The sequence below is a fragment of the Phyllobates terribilis genome, unplaced genomic scaffold (genome assembly GCF_046119375.1).
Source record: "Phyllobates terribilis strain yellow unplaced genomic scaffold, ASM4611937v1 Scaffold_9__5_contigs__length_417890890, whole genome shotgun sequence".
Classification (NCBI taxonomy): domain Eukaryota; kingdom Metazoa; phylum Chordata; class Amphibia; order Anura; family Dendrobatidae; genus Phyllobates; species Phyllobates terribilis.
The window spans coordinates 230,237,317-230,259,243 of NW_027362769.1; the positions used below are offsets into that span (position 1 = coordinate 230,237,317).

Here is a 21,927-nt window from a genome sequence, read left to right on the forward strand (position 1 = left end):
TATGCATGTGTCACACAGCACATGGCCAGATAACATTGTAAAATGTTAAAATGACATTTCCCGGTGAATGCATTGGTCACGGTTGAAAGCAATACAAAAGTGCAAAAACGCATAAAAATGCTACTTGTGAACATAGCCCAAGGTGTGGTGGAGTATTTTTGTTTTTGGTTATTTATTTTACCTTACACACAAGTCTTTACCCTGGAAAGGATGTTCCTTAACATATTTCACAGGAAAACCGTTTCAGTTTCGTTTTTGAACGTTTTCTTGTGAGCCTGTAAAAGTGGCTTAATACCTCTGACCACGTTGTTGACAGCAGTGACCTGGGGGCGATGCCCATGCTGTCCCCATGTCTTTTGAGCACTGTCACTATCGTTTTGGGCACTTTTTAGGCTTTCTACAGACTGCCAGGGGTGCCGCCGCAAAAATGCTCGGGTCTCCCATAGACTAACATTGGGCTCGTTGCTCGGGTCGAGCACCCGAGTATCACGGTGAGCTTGGCCTGAGCTTCGAGCACCCGAGCATTTTAGTGCTCGCTCAACACTATTCATGACCTGAACTGATTTTCATCCTTTGGAAGTATACAGTGAAAGTTTCTATTCAAGGACTACAAGCAGAGGTCTTGTGAAGGATAAGGAACTCCTGCATAAAGCATATTTGTACAGGAAGGCAAGCTGTACAACAATATTTGCATTTCCTGCTTGAAACCTCAAGAAATATTATTGAGAATATTGCTGTTAAAGGGAATCTGTCTCCAGGTTTTTTATACCTCATCTGAGAGCAGCATGATATAGGGACAGAGACCCTGATTCCAGTGTTGTATTGCTTAGTTTACTGGGTGCAGCAGTTACAATCAGAGTTTTTAGATGTAGCATCACATCACTGATTAGCAGATTTCTGTGTACAATGTATATTAACAGTGAGCTGCTAATCAGCGCTGGGGGCGTGGTTAGACCAGGTCTCACATGGGCACCAGTCCTGGCAGTAATAATCTCCTGCTGATAAAACACTGATACTATTCAATCAACAGCACACAGCCTAATAAGTGACACATCACTGAAATCAGTGACTCAGTGTTAGAACCCTCCTGTTTGTTTTTTCCATCTTGTGTTTTGCGGTCACGTGACCATCTGCTTTTATATTCCAGCTCCGCCCTTTTGGTTGTGCTGGACTTCAGTGTTTGACTGTTTCTCTAGCCAGGTGCTTCGGTGCCTTTCTCTGTCAGTTCGCTTGGTCCTTCTGGGACCTCTAGTACCTTTTCGTCAGTTTGTCTTTTTGTGTTGTGCAACAACTTCTCTGTTTAGGAGGTTTCCCTTTTTTGTCCCAGTCCTTAGTTCTTTTAGGGACCCCTCCCCTTATGCTATAGGTCTTCATTCAGACTAGCCAAGGACTTAGGCGGGTCTGTTCGCTAGGAACAGGCAGCCCGCTACATCGTAGGGATTCAGCTTAGTCTTACTGTAGGGACAGCTTTCCCCTATCTTTCCTTAGTACTTGTTGCAGATCATAACACTCAGCTCCTACCTCATGCTGACCTTGCATTGCATGGCCAAAACCTACTGACAGATTCCCTTTGAAAGGATGTGGAGCCCAGAAGCATATTGTAATGCATTCTATATAAGACATGAGCACCATACTATACACAGTGCTCAAGTCATGTAGTAAAACCTTTCTAAATTGTACTACATGTACATAAAAATAATCACAAGACGTATGGCACAAATAACACCACTTCTGGTTTTGTCACGCTATTTAGAATATTAAATCTCCATTTTCCTTTTAGAAACATTATCATAAATAACCCTCCCGGATATAAATGGTGCTGATGGATTAATAACATTTCTCTTCCATCTTAGAATATACTAGGTAGCCTCGCATCCAGTTTGAAAACAAGACTTGCTGAAATGAACAAAAAATTTGAAGTATACGTTGGCGGAATTCAGAAAACTGTGAGTAATGTAGAGACATATTAAACTTTACAATAATTTTGAATGTATCTTTTTGCCATTAGTTCTTACTACAACCAAAGCATAATAGCGATTTCAGTTCAACTATTCTTATACTGAAAAAAATAGAAAAAGTGTCAATTCAGATGATCACTCCTGTGTTAGGGATAAGTGTCAGAGGAGACTTCCAGGGTAGACAGTCGGTGATATTGGTGTGGTGTACAGAGTATGTGCTGGTCTGGCTTCCAGGTCAAATACCTCTCAATGGTCCAAAAGAGGATGTTCTCCAACACCAAAGGAAAGTAGTGAAAACTTAGCCTTTAAAGAGGTTGTCCACTACTTTAGCATTGATGACCTATCCTTAGGATAGGTCATCAATGTTTGATCGGTCATGGTCCAACACTTGGCACCCCCGTCGATCAGCTGTTGCCGGTGTCGGCCGCTGGACAGAAATACTCACTTTTGAAGCTGGCCGTCTCCGCGGCCGGGTACTGCAAATCTGCCTTCTATTGATTTGAATAGAAGGCGGATGTATAGTACCAAGCCTTGGCCACTATCAGAAGACAGCCAGTTCCACAAGTGAGTATTTCTGTCCGGTGGCGGCCGCTGACACTATTAACAGCTGATCGGCGGGGGTGCCGGGTGTCGGTCCTCAACCGATCAGACATTGATGACCTATCCCAAGGATAGGTCATCAGTGCTAAAGTAGTGGACAACCTCTTTAATCATATAAGATAAAAAATTGATATAGCTATGATTAAGGGTTTTTCTACCCGAAACGTGTAAGCATTATGGGATTTTGTTTTAATTTGTGCACAGTCTGCCAATTAGTTTTATCCCACATGAATAAAGGCTACATTTTAACTTTTTTCCTTTGGTGCTGGAGAACATCCCCTTTTGGACCATTGAGAGCACTTCTTCTAATGTTGACTTTTCCACTCAAATGGTATGTTCTCTGGAAATCATTTAACAGTTTATATACAGGTATAGAATACACAAGATGTTTAGCAATTCTCTAAATATATTATATTACTTATTCTACAATGATCTTGGAGTTCAACTTTTCATAATCCAGGGGAAAAGTTAGTTTTCCCTACATCAAATTACTGTAAAGGACCTGACGTAACGTATATGCTTCCCAGAAAGCAAATCACCAGAACAAGGTTTCTGCAGACAATCGGCCACCATTGAATGCTAGGTGATTAATGTGTAACTGCACTCTCAGGTGTCTTTGTACAATAATCTGTAGTGTGTGTACATGAGGGATAGCACTATTTCTGACCATTATATGACTATATCCTGCTTTTTTAGTAGTTTTTCTTCCTGCACTAAATTCTTAAGCAGATTGTTCTTGTGTCTTTCCGCTTTCAGCTTCTCCCCCTCGCTTCTCCATAGACTTTTATGTGCAGGAGGAGTAATCTGATCCCTCACTGCAGACAGACTTGATTAGTGCCAGGCAGCAAAAAGTGACCATTGTGTTTTCCACTCTCACAATGTGAATTCCATTTTTGTACTTGAGTGGACCCCATACGAGATACTATGGCTGGAACTAAACCCATAGTATGTATGTTTTCCAATGTAAATATATTGATACATTCACCCCCCTTAAAGGGTTATTATTAGTGATGAGCGAGTATGTTCTGTTAACCCTTTCGGCGAGCATGCTATGACATGTTTGACATCTTTAATACATATGAGGAATGCTTGTTTCTTAGGCATTCCTCACATGTATTAAAGCTGTCAAACAGTCGCAAATCATGAGCATGGAATGACTAAAACATAACACCCGAGCACGCTGAAGATACTCGGAAAACACCCGAGCATGCTCGTAAATCTCGAGTAATGAGCATGCTCGCTCATCACTAGTTATTATGGGACACAACAGTGCTTTTCTCTATGGATGGGTCCGGTATAACATTTTCTTGAATGGGACTGAGCTACCGTACCAAACACTGTCTATGCGCAAAGAAGAAAGCTTTACCGCTCACATACAACCCTTTAGATATAATACATTTGTAAGTAATTAAACTTTTACATTTAAAAACCAAAAACAAGCAAAATACCCAAATAACTGGAAGTAAATGGATAGATCGCACAGTGCAAAAATAATAATAAATAATAAAGGGTATTTAGTTAACATAATTTTGATCAAAATATTGTAAAAGCCATCCCACCACGTCAAGGCATTTAGATTACACAGTTTAAGAACTAAATTATCTGCTACCTCCTTATGTGTGTGATATATGTTTTCTACGTGGAAATAACCAAACAAGAACATTTTATGATTTCGGCCCTCTTTATTCATATGTTTATCCTATTTCAAAATATAATTTTTGTAATTTTTGCCACTTCTTTGTGTAATGCATGTATTCAATGATTCATTATTTATAAATGTATCTCTATTTTTAAGAAGCTGGGGCTGCCGAACTTGTAGTGGTGTCACTTTTTTTTTCAGCAACTATACATAGGGATCCTAAGCAAAGACATTTTATTTAAATTGTGTTTTAAAAGATAAGGATTCTAGGAACTGATAAGCCGTCAACGAGTCACTCCCTCCACACTTCTATGAATTATCAGTGTTAAAGGGTGCATTCTGGTTACCTGATCACTATATACTTAGAACAGGAAGCTCTGTAAGGCACGTACATGAGACTGGAACCTCTGAGGCGGTTGAACAAACAATTTCATATAATGTTTGTTGTTGCTAGATCTTGAACATTTTATAGGCAGACTGAATTACAATGATACCTTATATTAATTGTATACATACAGTGTAATATAAAGTACATACGAAAAGTCTACACACCCTGCTAAGATTCCAGATTTTTGTCATGTTAAAAAAATCATGTGAAGTTATGTGTAATAATGAGAAATGACACAGGGAAAAAGTATTGAACACAGGTGCAAAAAGCTATTGAAAGTCATGGCACCAGCTGAAATCTATCAGTAATTAGAAAGCAATCTAGCCACTTAGTGAAAAATCATATCAGCTGTTTCAACTGATGGCCTATAAAAAGATGTCTCATTACCAAGGTGCCACACAGTGAACATCTCATGATGGGTAAGAACAGTGAGCTGTCTCAAGATCTTTGCAACCTTATTGTTGCAAAACATACTGTTGGCATTAGTTACAGAAGAATTTCCAAACTACTGAAGGTTCCAGTGAGCACTGTTGGGGCCATAATCTGGAAGTGGAAAGAACATCATTTCAATATAAACTGACCATGACCAGGTGCTCCCCTCAAGATTTCAGACAGAGGAGTGAAAAGAATTATCAGAAGAGTTGTCCAAGAGCCAAGGACCATCTTTGGAGAGCTACATATGAACTGGAATCAGCAGGTACAATTGTTTCAAAGAAATCAATAAGTAATGCACTCAAACTACATGGCCTGTATGCACACTCACCACCCAATACTTCATTGCTGAACGAAAAGCATATTCAAGTGCATGTTTATGTTAAAGTTAGCTCAACAACATTTAGACAAGCCTGTGAAATCCTGGGAGAATATAGTCTGGTCATATGAGACCAATATTGAACTCTTTGGATGCCATAATACATACCATGTTTGGAGGCCAAAAGGCACATATCACCCCAAAACACCATACAAACAGTGAAGTTTGGAGGTGGGAACATCATGCTGTCGGGCTGTTTTTCAGCATACTTCACTGGCAAACTTCATATGATTGAAGGAAGGATGAATGGACAAATGTACCCAGACATTCTTGAAAAAAGACTACCAGGATGTTAAGATGTAACGAGGGTGGACATTTCAGCAAGACAATGATCCCAAACATGCAGCCAAGGAAATTCGCAATTGGTTTCAGAGAAAGAAAATTAAGTTGCTAGAATGGCCCAGCCAATCACCTGACCTGAAACCAATAGAAAAGGTATTGAAGAAATTAAAGCGCAGAGTTCATAGAAGAAGACCAATGGACTTTCAGGATTTGAAGAATGTTTGTGTGGAAGAATGGACAAAAATCACACCTGAGCAATGCATGCGACTAGTTTCTCCATACAGGAAGCGTCTTGAAGCTGTCATCACCAATAAAGGCTTTTGTACGAAGTATTACTTAAATTTCAGTAAGCGCGATCACTACATTTTCTCTGTGTTATTTCTCATTATTACACATAACTTAATTTATGGACATCTATAGTTTGATTTCTTTGCCTGTGTGGATTGGATGGATAGCACCAAGTCTACTAGGAATAGAAACAACAAGGGTGCTACAAATTTCAACTTCTTTTTCCATTTTTCAAGAACGACCTCTTTTAGAGCCTAAATGCTGGATGGAGGGTGATTGTCAACATGTCTCTTCAGAATTACCATAGGTGCTCAATTGGGTTTAGATGAGGAGGCATACTTTCCACCGAATCACTTTCAATCTGTTCTTCTACAAAACATCTATACATCTTTAGATATGTTTTATATATATAAATTCCAAGCTTTTTGAAAAATCTGGTTTGTATGGCCATTTTTTTTAAGATTCATAGCTTTTTAATTTTTACTTTGATGAAGTGGATTTAGGGCTTGTTTTTGGCAAGAGTAAATAGTTTTTATTGGTACCATATTTGGGTACATATGACTTTTTGGTAACTTTTTATTAATTTTTTTTTACTGTATTTACCATATTGTATAAAAAATAATATATTTTACAAGATCAGACTTTTACAGATGTGACAAATATTCTTGGAATGAGAAAAGTGATACATTTAACTTTTAGAATTGAAATATATTTTCTTATCAATAATTCCCTATGAGGGCCTGCCAGTGCCTTCAGCACCCTGCAATCGGTAATGCTCACTCCAACCCATTGGCTCTATCTACTTCAGAGGGACATGTGTAAAGAGACTTATTATTTTCTGTCACTACAGCTAATTACTTGGCTCAGTGGTTATACCGAAGGCCTGAGACCGCTGAGCCAGTGATTGGTGGCAGTGGTCATATCCTGTAGTCATGACATCACCACTGCAGTGGTGGAAAGGCAAATCTTGAGCGCCAAGGGGTAAGTATGGCTCATTTTTTTTTTTCTATAATTAAGCTTAGGATATCTTTGAAAGGAAAATACTGGGTGGGCCATTTATATGGATACACCTAAATGAAATGGGAATGGTTGGTGATATCAACTTCCTGTTTGTGGCACATTAGTATATGGGAGGCTCTTTATGACACCTTTGCAATCCGTCCAAAAATGACATAGTGTGAGGAGAACATTATAATAATGTAATGCTAATACTGTAACTTATACAGAACAAACAAAAAAAATCTTTGATCAGTTCTTTGATCAGTTCATTCCACTCTTGTGATTTTCTTCTGAACTTCATTTTGCAGGTGCAAAAATATGATTTTCTCCATGAAGCAGTTGGGTGGTCTCTGGCAGGGTCCCAGGAGATAGCTGAAATCCTACAGTATGGCCCTAAAGCAGTTCACCAGATGTGGAAACAGAGCAGTCTGCGACAAATGCTCCGACATGACCTTCCTTTATACTTAGAAAAACTCAACAACTTGGTTCAGCAAATGCAAACTGAGCTTCAAAGTAAGAGAATGGATTTATATTACATCCGTTGATAAGGATAATGGTAACGCCCAATATATTCATACATTTTCACAAGGAGTAAGACAGAAACAACATAGAGGTCTAGAAAAAGATGCTTCAGAATTGTGTTTTTGTTTGTTTTTACATGGAATGCAAGTATTCCTTAAAACAGACATATCACACTGATTGGTAATTTAGTTTGAACCTCAAAATATTTAAACTTTTTTTACACCTTAAAAAGTAACCATTGTTCTCATTTTTTTTAATAGATTAATAGTACTTATAAAAATAAGAAACTTTTTTTAATATATCTTATCAAGGAAATCTGCTTCTTTCTCCTTCTGGACTGATCTCAAAGTTCTCAATTCCCGGGTTACAGTAAATCTGTCTTCAGTGAATACAGATTTTCCCATTACTAAGATAGGAGGTGGTCATTGACACTCAAAGTTCTATGGAACTTGGAGTAAAATGTCTGTTTCTGCCTCGATCTCCTCCCCTCTTCATAAAATATTATGAGTGGCAACTATCATCTCCAATCAATAATGGGAAAATCTATCTTCCCTGAAAAGAAGAAGCTGATTTCTCAGATAAGATATGTGATAGAGTTTCCTATTTTCATGTGTACTATCTTTTTCTAAAATAAAAATTAAAACGATGGTTACTCTATGAAATTTGATATTTAGTATGAGACTAGATAAGCCAAATTTATCAAAATGGCTCATGCTGGATGATAAATGTGGCACATCTCTAGACATCTCAATATCATCTATTGGTTATTTTGGTCTACATGATTTGTTTCACCCTTTTTATGATAAAACAATTTCCTTTCCTACAAAGTCATCCCCCATCCTTTGGAACTTAAGTCTCAAAAATGTCTATTTGTAAAATTCTCACTTGTGCAGTATTATTGGATTTTCTAGATTAGAAGACATTTTAAATTCCATTAATTGCAGCCATTCAGCAACTATTATCCAGTAATGCTTTTATTTTACCCTGTACCACCAGGATTCACAACTACTTGAGTGTTGATATAATATTAAAGGGAACCTGTCAGCAGATTTGAGCACCCCCAATTGATCTAATCAGTGTTAGGCTGCTGTAATGTAGATTAAATCCGTAACTTTGTTTTTGCAGTCCTGTATTCTATTCCTGAGTAATTGCTTTTCCAATTTTAACATAAAAGAGCTGCAAGTGCAGAGAGGTTGGCGCTGCACTTGCAGCTCTCTGGCCTCTCTCTTTTTCCCGCCTACTGCCGTTCTCTGTTCGCTGAGTGACAGGTCACTCTTTCAGAGTGATGTTACTTCCAACAATCTAACATAGGAGTCGTCATTCCCTGGGGCGGTGCATGCGCTGATCCATTGTCTCAAAATGTCATCAGGACATGCTTGGAAACACAAACTGCCCCAGAGATTGACAGCGGCTGCGCAAAATCTCCGGCGGAGGAGGAAATTCACTCAGACAAGAGATCAGAAACTGGAGGACGGCGGTAATTGAGAAAGGCCAGAGAGCTACATTTACAGAAAAATTGGAAAAGCGATTACCGTTTTTAGGAATGGAATAAAGGATTGAAAAATCAAAGGCATGGAATTAATCTGCATTACGGCAACCTAACACAGATTAGATCCGTTGACAGGTCTTAGTTAAATTTTTGTATAATAATTTTAAAAATGCAAAATAAAGAAACAAATTAGAGATTGTGAGAGTTTTAGTTAATCCTGAATTTCCAACCCTAGTATTGTGGCTGATTGCTGCATTCTAGATACATTTTATAATCTATCATTTTGTTATAATGTAAGGTATGTTGGAGGAGCTACATCAATTACAGTAATTGGGACATTAGACTGATAATTTTTACTCATTTTTAGAAAATCACAGAACAGTATACCGTAATTTTGAGTGAATAGGATTTCTTTTCTAAGAATGCAATCCGGCAAATAATAAAAATACTACCAAAATAATATTGTACGATGTAGTGCTCATAATGCACTGCCCAAACGAAAACAAATCATACTGTGCCCAAGACATCATACATTCCTAATGTAATTATGATGCTATGTTCAAAATATACAATGGTACAAAACCAAAATAATACCTCCAAAAGAGGCAATATAATATAGTAATAAAATAACACCTTCATACAAACCCCAAATTATGGGGCCAAAATATTACTGCTTTCACACAAGTGTGTTTGGCTCAATATTTTGCTTTGGGATTTGTCATAACCAGGAGTCCAAAGCACGACAGATGTACAATTATTCCATTACTCACTAGTTTTGGCTCACTGATGGAAAATATTGACCTATAGTAAGTACTGCCGTGTGAAAGTTGCTGTCGCAAAGATAAATCAGTTTAAATAAACACACACATATGGTAATTATACATATACAGTGTCTTGAAAAAGTAGCAAGTATTTGTGAAGTGTAAAGGAAATGGTACATGGTTTTCTAATTTTAAAAATATAAATCTGAAAATTGTGACGAGCATTTGTATTCAGCCACTTGTAGGCTGATACCCCTAAACAAAATCCTTAGTGGCCAATTGCCTCCAGAAGTCACATTGAGTCCCCCTGTGTCTAATTTATTCTCAGTATAGCTACAACTGTTCTGTGAAGTCCTCAGAGGTTTGTGTGGGAACATTAGAAATCAAACAGCAGCATGAAAACCAAGGAACACACCAGACAGGTCAGGGATAAAGTTGTGGAGAAGTGTAAAGCAGGGTTAGTGTGGCACCCCAGGGGTCCGGTTGCCACAGTGGCATTGCCTCCCTCACAAGATGTGATGCCATGCCTGGAAGCAAGCAGGGGTCCCCAATCAGGTTTTACTAAGCATGCAACACTTTCCTGGCTCCAGACCAGCAAGGGGAGTTCCTCCCCTTAGCAACTGGGATCTGGGGGCGGGGTTAGTGAGACTTAGTGTAGAGAGTTGAAGTCAGGACGTCGAAGAGAGAGGAGCTGGGGACTGGAGCTGCGCGGCAGCTCACCCCAGAGGGACACAGAAGAACCGGCACCGGGGTCCGAGGCTGTGGGGCACTGAAGGCCCAGCCGCAGAAACCGGAGGGCAGGAAACTGCAGGTCTCCTGGCCCCATCAGACGCCCAGCAGCACAGAGGGCCCAGCACCGCCACGTGGGAGCGACGCACCAGCAAGGCCCGAGCTGCCTGCCATACGGGTAAGCACAGAAATGCACTCAGGGACGAGGGCCACCGCACAGCTACAAGCAGCAGGGCCAAAGAGATTAGTGGAAAGGGAAGGCCTCCAACTTCACCTGGCAAGAAGGATTCTTTACTTGCTTCCAGGCTGCCCGGACTTCCACTTCTAGCCAGTACCCTAGTCCCGGCTTGTCTAATCACCACCAGTAAAGATAAGAGGAAACCGCCATTAAGTTATGGACTGATTATTGTTGCGCCATCAAACCCTGCACTACAACGCCCAGCATAACCCATAACATCTACACTGCCCTGGAGCTAAGCTCTACCTGTGGAGAGCCACACCATCCCTGCTGCAGTAACATCAGCTCCAGAGTACCTGCTCCGCAGCGGCGGCTCCCCTAGCCACATACCACAGGTGGCGTCACGAACTTTATACAATCACTATAAATCCCCTATCAATAACACCTTTTTATTTACCGCCCTGGGTCACGGACTGGGTCACCGCCACTGTGACATCCCCCAGCATTTACCGGCCCGGCACCGGGTACCCCACGGCCCAGGGGGCGCATCATTAGGTTCTAAAAAAATACCCTAAGCTCTAAATATCTCACAGAGACCTGATCAATCCATCATCCAAAAATGGAAGGAGTATGGCACAACTGCAAACCTACCAAGACATGGCCGTCCACCTACACTGACATCCAAAGAAAAGAGAGCACTAATTAGAAAAGTAGCCACGAGGCCCATGGTCACTCTGGAGGAGCTGCAGAGATCCACAGCTCAGGTGGGAGAATCTGTCCACAGGACAACTATTAGTCATATACTCAACATATCTGGCCTTTATGGAAGAGTGGCAGGAAGAAAGCCATTTTTGAAAGCAAGTCACAAGAAGTCCCGTTTGAAGTTTACAAAAAGCCATGTAGGGAGCAGAGCTAGCATGTGGAAGGTTCTCTGGTCAGAAGTAAAACTTTTTGGGCTAAATGCAAAACGCTGTGTGTGACAGAAAACGAACACGGCACATCACCCTGAAAACACCATCCCCATTGTCAAACATGGTGGTGGCAGCATCATGCTGTGGGAATGATTTTATTTAGCAGGGACAGGGAAGCTTGACAGAGTTGATGGAAAGATGGATGGCTCTAAATACAGGGAAATCCTGGAGGAAAACCTGTTAGAGGCTGCAAAAGACTTGAGAATGGGGTGTAGATTCACCTTCCAGCAGGAGAACGACCCTAAACATACTGCCAGAGCTACAATGGATGGTTTAGATCAAAGCATATTCATGTGTGTAAATGGCCCAGTCACAGCCCAGACCTAAATCCCGTTGAGAATCTGTGGCAAAACTTGAAAGTTTCTGTTCACAGACACCTCCATCAAATCTCACTGAGCTGGAGCTATTGTACATAGAAGAATGGGCAAAAATCTAATCCTCTAGATGTACAAAGCTGGTAGAGACATATCCCAAAAAACTTGTAGCAGTAGTTGCCGCGAAAGGTGGTCCTACAAAATATTGATTGACTCAGGGGGGCGGAATACAAATGCACGCTACAATTTTCAGATTTATATTTTTAAAATATTTAGAAAACCCTGTATGATTTCCTTTACACTTCACAAATAATTATTACTTTGTGTTGGTATAGCACATAAAATCCCAATAGAATATATTTAAGTGTGTAGTTGTAACGTGAAAAAATGTTTAAAAGTTCACTAGGTATGAATACTTTTTCAAGACATTGTATGTCAGGAGCAGGAAGGGGAGGGTTTTATTCAGAGATTACCTTTTTTTCTATCCTTACAGGTATCTTCAATAATGCCCATTTCTGGGATCCTGAGGTTCAGCTTATAACTGAGGTCACACAGTATATTTCTAAGCCCCCATAATGTGCCATAGGCAGGGGCATTAACAACTTCCAGACGGGCAATAACTTGCTGCAGAATTCACTGCAGAAATATCAACTGAGGCAATTATTTATTTGTTTATCAAGTATTTTGGTAATCTGGGGTTAGTTTGATTCAAAGAGTGTCTGATTATCAGATTTTTACTGTAGATAATTTTAATGCAGGACATTTAATTGTCGTTTTATTTTATTAATTTCCCCCCTTCATTATTACATTATGATTTTTGTACAGGCTAACCCTTAGTAATCACATTATGTCATTTTAGAACCTCTTGCTACCTTAAAAGATGCCTATTACGATGCCACCTTAAAGCCACTGGATGACGTTTGGAGGGAAAAAACAGACATTATTCTTCACCAAATTAATGCATATCTCCCAAGTATTATTAAGGATGAATGGTTGATGGAACCTATTAGACACGTTTTGCATGGCATAAAGGCTGGTGTAGATTTGGTGCGTATAAAATAATATCAAGTCTGAAGTGTGCGACTCCATAGAGTGAGTAAGAAATAGTATTCTTCTTAAAGGGAATCTGACAGCAGCAGGATGTAGGATCAGAGACCCTGATTTCTGCAATGTGTCTCTTACTGGGTTGCTTGCTGCAGTTTTGATAACTCTGAATACTAAGCTCTGTATAAACCCACCAACACGGCTGATTGGCAGCTTTCTGTGTACACTGTGCATAGGCAGAAATCTGTCAATCAGTGGTGGGGGCGGGGTTATACAGAGCTCATGAATATGGTGGACAACAAGGCAGCAGGTTTACTAGTCCTCCAGTGATAATCTTCTGCTAGTTAAATAGTAATTTTATCAAAACTACAGCAAGCAGCCCAGTAGGTGACACATGCCTGGAATCAGGATCTCTGTCTATACATCATGCTGCTCTCAGATTAGGTGGAAAAAACCTGGTGATAGATTCCACATACCGTGGGGGAATATCTGCCATTAGTACAACTATTTCTTAAATTGAATGGGGCTTGCTGCACTTCCCTGTATACCTGTGGCAGGGAGGTGCAGGTGAAAACAGACCTTGGACCCTTACTGATCATAAAGCAATGACATGATTAAGCAATATAGCTTTACTTTACAAGACACCCCTTTAACAAGAGGAAACTTCACATTTAGTTTAATGATTAAAATGTATTTATGTAATCCACATATTAATTTATTTTAAATTAGGGCATTCACCAGATCCTGAAGTGGACGGAGAACAAGCTTTCCAGAGCAGTAAGTAGGATTCGGAAACCTCTGACAGGACTATTTCGTTACTCCAGGTATGATTACCAATGATTAGTGTAATTATGTCATCTTAAAAAGTTTTTTCGCATGTATAGTTTCAAGAGGGATCTAAGAGTTAACGTTTCAGCTTGTGCAGAGTGACATACCTGACATGCCACTGTAAGGAGACTTATAGGCCATGCAATGCTTCTTTGTGAATGTAAAGATGCAAATTGCCTCTTCAGAGAGGAAGAAGACTTGAACTCTAGTGCCACCTATTGGAAACAGCAATCCTAAATGTCAATATCAACCCCTTAATGAGCCTTGCTGTATGATGTGATAAAAGACAAACCAAAAATCGAGATTCTGGCTTGACTTTTATCTTTAATCTTATTGCAAGGCTCGTTAAAGGGTTGATATTTACTTTTTGGATTGCTACTTCCAATAGGTGACACTAGAGTTCAAGTTCTCTTCCTCACTGAAGAGGCAATTTACATATTATCAAGAGCGCACAGCTCAGCATCCTCTCAACTTGCCGGCATCAGTGCAGTCTGGGTGATTGACAGAACTGTGTGCTGCCTCCACTTACTGCATGACCACAGGGTCACTGGAGCTGGTTGGATCCATAAGTCTGATGAGCTTCCTAGCAGCTTCAGGTCAGTTTTATGGAAAAGAGCTTGCAGGTGCGTGCACCTTGCCTAGGAAACCGCCACCTCTGAAAGTTTGCCAAGGTGCCAGGTACCCTAAGTAATGTATAATACACAACTCAATTAATAATCCCTCTATTCTTGAGAAAGGAAAGTATTAGTAAGAAATACATTTTATTGAGATTTTATGTGATATACCAACACTGAGTAGCAAGTATTTGTGAGGTGTAAAGGAATTCATACATATTTTTCTAATTATTTTAAAAATATAAACCTGAAAATTGTGACTTGCATTTGTATTCAGCCCCCTGCAGATACCCCTAAATAAAATCCTAGGTGACAAATTGCCTCCAGAAGTCACATAATTAGTCAATTGAGTCCACTTGTGTGTACTTTATTCTCAGTTTATCTACAGCTGTTCTGTGAAGACCTCAGAGGTTTGATAAGAACATTAGGGATCAAACAGGATTATTAAAACCAAGGAGTACACCAGACATGTCAGGGATAAAGTTATGGAGGGTTAGGTTCTAAAAAAAAACAGCGTAATCTCTGAACATCTCACCAAGACATGGCCGTCCACGTAAACTCACATCCCAAGCAAGGAGGACCTGCAAAGATCCACAGCTCATGTGGAAGAATCTGTCCACAGGAAAACTATTAGTCATATACTCCATAAATATGGCTTTTATGGAAGAGTGGCAAGAAGAAAGACATTTTTGAAATCAAACCATAAGAAGTCCTGTTTCAGTTTGCCACAGACACAGCTAGCATGTGGAAGAAGGTGCTTTGCTCAGATGGGACCAAAGTAAAACTTTTGGGGCTAAATGCAAATGCTATGTGTGGTGGAAAACTAGCCCTGCACATCACTCTGAAAACACCATCCCCACCGTCTAACATGGTGGTGACAACATCATGCTGTAGTTATGATTTTCTTCAGCAAGGACAGGGAACCTGGTCAGAATTGATGGGAGGATAGATGGAGCTAAATACAGGTTAATCCTGAAGGAAAACTTGTTGAAAACTGCAAAAGACTTGAGACTGGTGCATAGGTTCACCTTTCAGCAGGACAAAAACCCTTAAGATACCGCCAGATCTATAATGGTATGGTTTAGATCAAGGCTGGTTCCAGATTTTTGTGGGCCCTGGGCAAAAGAGTCTCAGTGGGACCCTTTAGCACATACCACGATTCATGATGCACAGATACCGCAGAGAAATATAGGTACAGTACAATGCAAAAGATTTCACTTACTGAGTGATACAGTATCTATTGTAAATCCTACAATAGCTCAGAAACCGGCGAATCCTTGCAGTGCGCAGTGCAGACCGGACAATATAGTCCTCTCTATAGTATAATGAGCCCCACATATTGCTTCATGCAGAATAATGGGGCCCATATATTGCTTCATACAGAATAATGGGCCCCATATATTGCTCCATACAGAATAATGGGCCTCATATAATACTCTATACATGATGGACCCCATATATTGCTCCATACAGAATGATGGACCCCATATATTGCTCCATACAGAATAATGGGCCCCATATAATGCTCCTTACAGAATAATGGGCCTCATATAATACTCTATACATAATGGGCCCCATATATTGCTCCATACAGAATGATGGACACCATATATTGCTCCATACAGAATAATGGGCCCCATATAATGCTCCATACATAATGGGCCTTATATCCTACAATAGCTCAGAAACCGACAAATCCTCGCAGCGTGCAGTGCTTGCCCTGGGAGGATTCAAAAGATTTCACTTTAGACTGGACAGTATAGTCCTCCATACAGTATAATGAGCCCCATATATTGCTCCATACAGAATAATGGACCCCATATAATGCTGGCATATAGAATAATGGGCCTCATATAATGCTCCATACATAATGGGCCCCATATAATGCGCCATACATAATGGGCCTCATATAATTCTCCAGACATAATTGGCCCCATATTATGCTCATACATAATAATGGGCCCCATATAATACTCCATAAATTATGGGTCCCATATAATGCTCCATACATTATGGGCCCCATATAATGCTCCATACATAATGGACCCCAGAAAATGCTCCATGTATAATGGGCCCCATATAATGCTCCATATATAATGAGCCCCATATAATGCTCCATATATAATGAGCCCCATATAATGCTCCATATATAATAGACCCCATATAATGCTCCATATATAATGGACCCCATATAATGCTCCATATATAATGGACCCCATATAATGCTCCCCGTATAATGCTCCATAAATAGTGGGTCCTATATACAACCGCTTTTCACTAAATTAGAATATCATCAAAAAGTTAATTTATTTCAGTTCTGCAATACAAAAAGTGAAACTCATATATTATATAGAGTCATTACAAACAGAGTGATCTATTTCAAGTGTTTATTTCTGTTAATGTTAATGATTATGGCTTACAGCCAATGAAAGCACAAAAGTCATTATCTCAGTAAATTAGAATACTTTATAACACCAGCTTGAAAAATGTTTTTAAAATCCGAAATGTTGGCCTACTGAAATGTATGTTCAGTAAATGCACTCAATACTTGGTCGGGGCTCCTTTCGCATCAATTACTGCATCAATGCGGCGTGGCATGGAGGCGATCAGCCTGTTGCACTGCTGAGGTGTTATGGAAGCCCAGGTTGCTTTGATAGCAGCCTTCAGCTCGTCTGCATTGTTGGGTCTGGTGTCTTTCATCTTCCTCTTGACAATACCCCATAGATTCTCTATGGGGTTAAGGTCAGGCGAGTTTTGGCAGTGTGGACAGGTGCCAAGTCCTGCTGGAGAATGAAACTTCTATCTCCAAAAAGCTTGTCGGCAGAGGGAAGCATGAAGTGCTCTAAAATTTCCTGGTAGACGGCTGCGCTGACTTTGGTCTTGATAAAACACAATGGACCTACACCAGCCGATGACATGGCTCCCCAAACCATCACTGATTGTGGAAACTTCACACTAGACCTCAAGCAGCTTGGATTGTGGCCTCTCCACTCTTCCTCCAGACTCTGGGACCTTGATTTCCAAATGAAATGCAAAATTTACTTTCATCTGAAAACAAGACCTGACCACTGAGCAACAGTCCAGGTCTTTTTCTCCTTGGCCCAGGTAAGACGCTTCTGGCGTTGTCTTTTGGTCATGAGTGGCTTGACACAAGGAATGTGACACTTGTAGCTCATGTCCTAGATACGTCTGTGTGTGGTGGCTCTTGAAGCAATGACTCCAGCAGCAGTCCACTCCTTATGAATCTCCCCCAAATTTTTGAATGGCCTTTTCTTAACAATCCTTTCAAGGCTGCGGTTATCCCGGTTGCTTGTACACCTTTTTCTACCACACTTTTTCCTTCTACTTAACTTTCCATTAATATGCTTGGATACAGCACTCTGAACCGCCAGCTTCTTTAGCAATGACCTTTTGTGGCTTACCATCCTTGTGGAGTGTGTCAATGACTGCCTTCTGGACATCTGTCAAGTCAGTAGTCTTCCCCATGATTGGGGGAAGGGACCTTTTTAAACACTTCGGAAGCCTTTGCAGGTGTTTTTTTGTTAATTATTCTAATTTACTGAGATAATGACTTTTGTGTTTTCATTGGCTGTAATCCATAATCATCAACATTAACAGAAATAAACACTTGAAATAGATCACTCTGTTTGTAATGATTCTATATAATATATGAGTTTCACTTTTTGTATTGAAGAACTGAAATAAATGAACTTTTTGATGATATTCTAATTTAGTGAGAAGCACTTGTATAGCTCCATACAGAAAAAAAAATCAAGTACTCACCTCTCCTTGCTGGCCGTTGCTCCGGACTCCTCGGTGTCACCGTCTTTCGACAATTTTCACTGTGACTTCTCAGCAGAGGGCGCGCTGTAGTGACGTTATAGCGCCCTCTGCCCTTAGACATCAGAAGTCAGAAGACGCAGAATAGACAGGACTTGAGGAGGAATAGGGAGAGGTAAGTATTGCAAGTGCCGAGGCCCTGAGCAAGTGGGGAGGTCCACTCATGGGCGCTGGCACTGGGCCCCCCCAAGTCAGGGGCCCCATAGGTAACTGGTGTCCCTGACGGCAAGTGGGACCCCCCCACTTGTTCAGGGTCCCGGCACTTGCCCAGGTGTGCCGGGTGCTGATGACGAACCTAGGTTAGATTAAAGCATATTCAAGTGTGTGATTGGCTGTGGCTGCAGAGAGGAATACATTTTTTTCTTTAATTTTGTTTTTCCATTGCGGAGAATTGGCAATGAAAGTATATGATGGTGACCAATCATAGACAGGCAGCAACACTCAAAGGCTAGAACACTCCACCTCCATAGCTCAGAGCAGGTTTCTCCATGTGAGATGTAAGGATACAGCTCTGATCTCCTGGTCTAACCTCCTGCATGAGTCAGTGTATGGGAAGGGCAGTGCAGCTGAGTTTAGCTGTGTCACATTGTGTCACCCACTTGGACTTAAAAAAGTTAACTTATTAGGTTCCAAATAATTTGTCTTATATCTCCCAACAGAGAGGCAAAATTAAACAAAAAAAAGTACAAATAAAGTGTATCATGGAATTAAAAAATAGTATTAACGGCGCATATGGAATAAATAATTAAATAATAGCCACAGTAAGTACCGACCTCGATGAGGTGCTCTCATAAATATAGATTCAGTGGTCCACTAAATCCTGGTTTGGTCAAAAAGTCTGCAGAAAAGTCAAAATCCAAATAGCATGTTGCTAATATGGAATTCCTGATGAAGGAAAACGTATTTTCCGCAACGTGTTATGATCTGCAACATGAACTAAGGAAAGATAGGGGAAGGCTGTCCCTACAGTAAGACTAAGCTGAATCCCTACGATGTAGCGGGCTGCTTGTTCCTAGCGAACAGATTGGCTAGTCTGAACGAAGACCTATAGCATAAAGGGAGGGGTCCCTAAAAGAACTAAGGACTGGGACCAAAATGGGACACCTCCTAAACAGAGAAGTAGTTGCAGAACACAAAAAGACAAACTGACAAAAGGTACTAGAGGTCCCAGAAGGACCAAGCAAACTGACAGAGAAAGGCACTGAAGCACCTGGCTAGAGAAACAGTCAAACACTGAAGTCCAGCACAGCCAAAAGGGCGGAGCTGGAATATAAAGGCAGATGGTCACGTGACCGCAAAACACAAGATGGAAAAAACAAACAGGAGGGTTCTAACACGTGTAGCATCTATTTTTGGTCCATGCGCTTTTCTGTCGCTGTGACGTCTCTCCATACAGGACTCGAAAGGGAAGTTTTAACTTGTCTAATGCGCACCTCTGGATGGAATTTGCTACGCTTTCTACCATCCTCTTAGCAACACATCGAAAGGGAGTTAATTTTATCTGGGTTTGGACTTTTCTGTAGATTCTTTCTGGCCAAACCAAGATTTAGTGGACCACGGAATCTACATCTATGAGAAAACCTCATCAAGGTTGGTACTGACTGTGCTTATTGTTTAATTATTTACTCCACAGCCATTATAATAGGCCCATAGGTCAGGGTCTGGGGTGGGTAGCAAACAAGCACCAAACTTTCCTGTTCTGGCTCAGTTTTCTCTACATATGGTCTGATTAAATAATGACTGATAGAGAACAATTCTGCAGAATCATTTAGGTGTATAAATAGATGACATTAACATATTACAGTTGTTAAATTCTGGCTTAATAAGCCAGTGTATTCATATGACTAAACTTATACGGAATCATCTGCTTCCTCTTCCTCGTGTGGATTTAACCTTGCACTTGTCTTTCTTCCTCAATTTGCTACTATGGAATTTTGCAAAGCTCAAAGACTAGAAACTTGGCCCAGTTCTAACTAATAGGTACTAACCCCCTGTAAAAAAAAACAAACGACAAGAACTGCAAATCTAGCAGTCTAAAGAGATCTGTATGCCACACATCCAACAGTCTGCACATGTCTGTATACTACACATCAGGGGCGTACATAGGAATCATGGGGCCCCATAGCAGAAGTTCTAATTAGGCAGATCTCACAACTTTCCAGCCTGTATATAGTAATTTTCCTACTGCTGAAGTCCCAGATCCTTCTTTCAATGCCCCCATAATGTATGATGTCAACAAAAGTGTCCCCCAAACAGTGATAACCCCATGTTGAATTCATCCACATTCACAGCATAATGACCTACTTTAACCCACCTCAACTCCCAGGGCAAAGTATGGTGACCCAACACAGTATGATCCCACAACTGTGACCCCCACACAGCCCTCCATGCAGTATAATGGCCCCCACACAAACCTTCACACTCCACAGAGTATAATGCGCTCCCCATGGTCCTCCACTCAGTATAATGCACTCCCCATGGTCCTCCACACAGTATAAGGCACTTGCCATGGTCCGTCACACAGTATAAGGCACTAGTCATGGTCCTCCATTCAGTATAAGGCACTCGCCATAGACCTCCACTCAGTATAATGCACTCGCCATGGTACTCCACTCAGTATAATGCACTCGCCATGGTCCTCCACACAGTATAATGCACTCACCATGGTCCCCCACACAGTATAGTGCACTCACCATGGTCCTCCACTCAGTATAATGCACACCCCATGGCTCTCCATGCAGCATAATGCACTCGCCATGGTACTCCACTCAGTATAATGCACACCCCATGGTCCTCCACTCAGTATAATGCACTCACCATGGTCCTCCACACAGTATAAGACACTCACCATGGTCTTCCACACAGTATAAGGCACTCACCATGGTCCTCCACGCAGTATAATGCACACCCCATGGTCCTCCACGCAGTACAATGCACCCCCACACTGTCCTCAACGCAGTGTAATGTACTCCCCATGGTCCTGTACACAGTATAATGCACCCCCCCATGGTCCTCCACACAGTATAGTGCAGCCCTCACCAATAGGGTAAAAGTGTGACCCTCACCAATAGGGTAAAAGTGCGCCTCGCACCAATGGGGTAAAATGCAGCAGCCGCTGCCCCACCCATAGGGTAAAATGCAGCCGCCCCCCATAGGGTAAAATGAAGCCACTGCCGCACCCCCCATAGGGTAAAATGCAGCCGCCGTCGCCCCCATAGGGTAAAATACAGCCGCCTCCAACCCCCATAGGGTAAAATGCAGCCCCAGTCCTCCAGTATTATCAGTACACACTGATTTAAAAATAAATACATACTTACCGCTCCTCGTTCCCCGCTGCTTCAGTCTCTGCAGCGCGTCTCAGAAAATTTCTGCCCTTGATAAAGCGGACAGCTGTACCGCGAAATGCACGTTGGGCGCATTTCTACCCCACCACCGTCCTTCCATCCCTGGTAAGCAATTCGGCAAATAGCTTTACATGCATCAGGAGGTCTCTATGTTCATACAGCTCAGCGTCTTTTCTCTGATTCTCACCTGCTCAGTTTGTGACTCTGTCACTTTTTACATTGTGCTTTCCTGTTAAAACATGGGCCACTGTGCTCCTATGTATTGACTGCTAATGTTTTCCTATAAGTTACTCACGCACTTGTGAGATACTTTTGGCCATTCGGGCAC

General features: G+C 41.1%; 1 protein-coding gene across 1 annotated transcript in view; it reads left to right on the forward strand.

Annotated features, from left to right (window-relative positions):
* Window positions 1-21,927, forward strand: part of LOC141162056 (uncharacterized) — a 539,567-nt gene that overhangs the window by 478,063 nt on the left and 39,577 nt on the right. Inside the window, exons 64-67 of the mRNA XM_073647724.1 lie at window positions 1,854-1,946; window positions 7,274-7,478; window positions 12,789-12,976; window positions 13,703-13,797. Of these exons, the coding sequence (XP_073503825.1) occupies window positions 1,854-1,946; window positions 7,274-7,478; window positions 12,789-12,976; window positions 13,703-13,797 (581 nt within the window). The remainder of the gene's footprint in view (window positions 1-1,853; window positions 1,947-7,273; window positions 7,479-12,788; window positions 12,977-13,702; window positions 13,798-21,927) is intronic.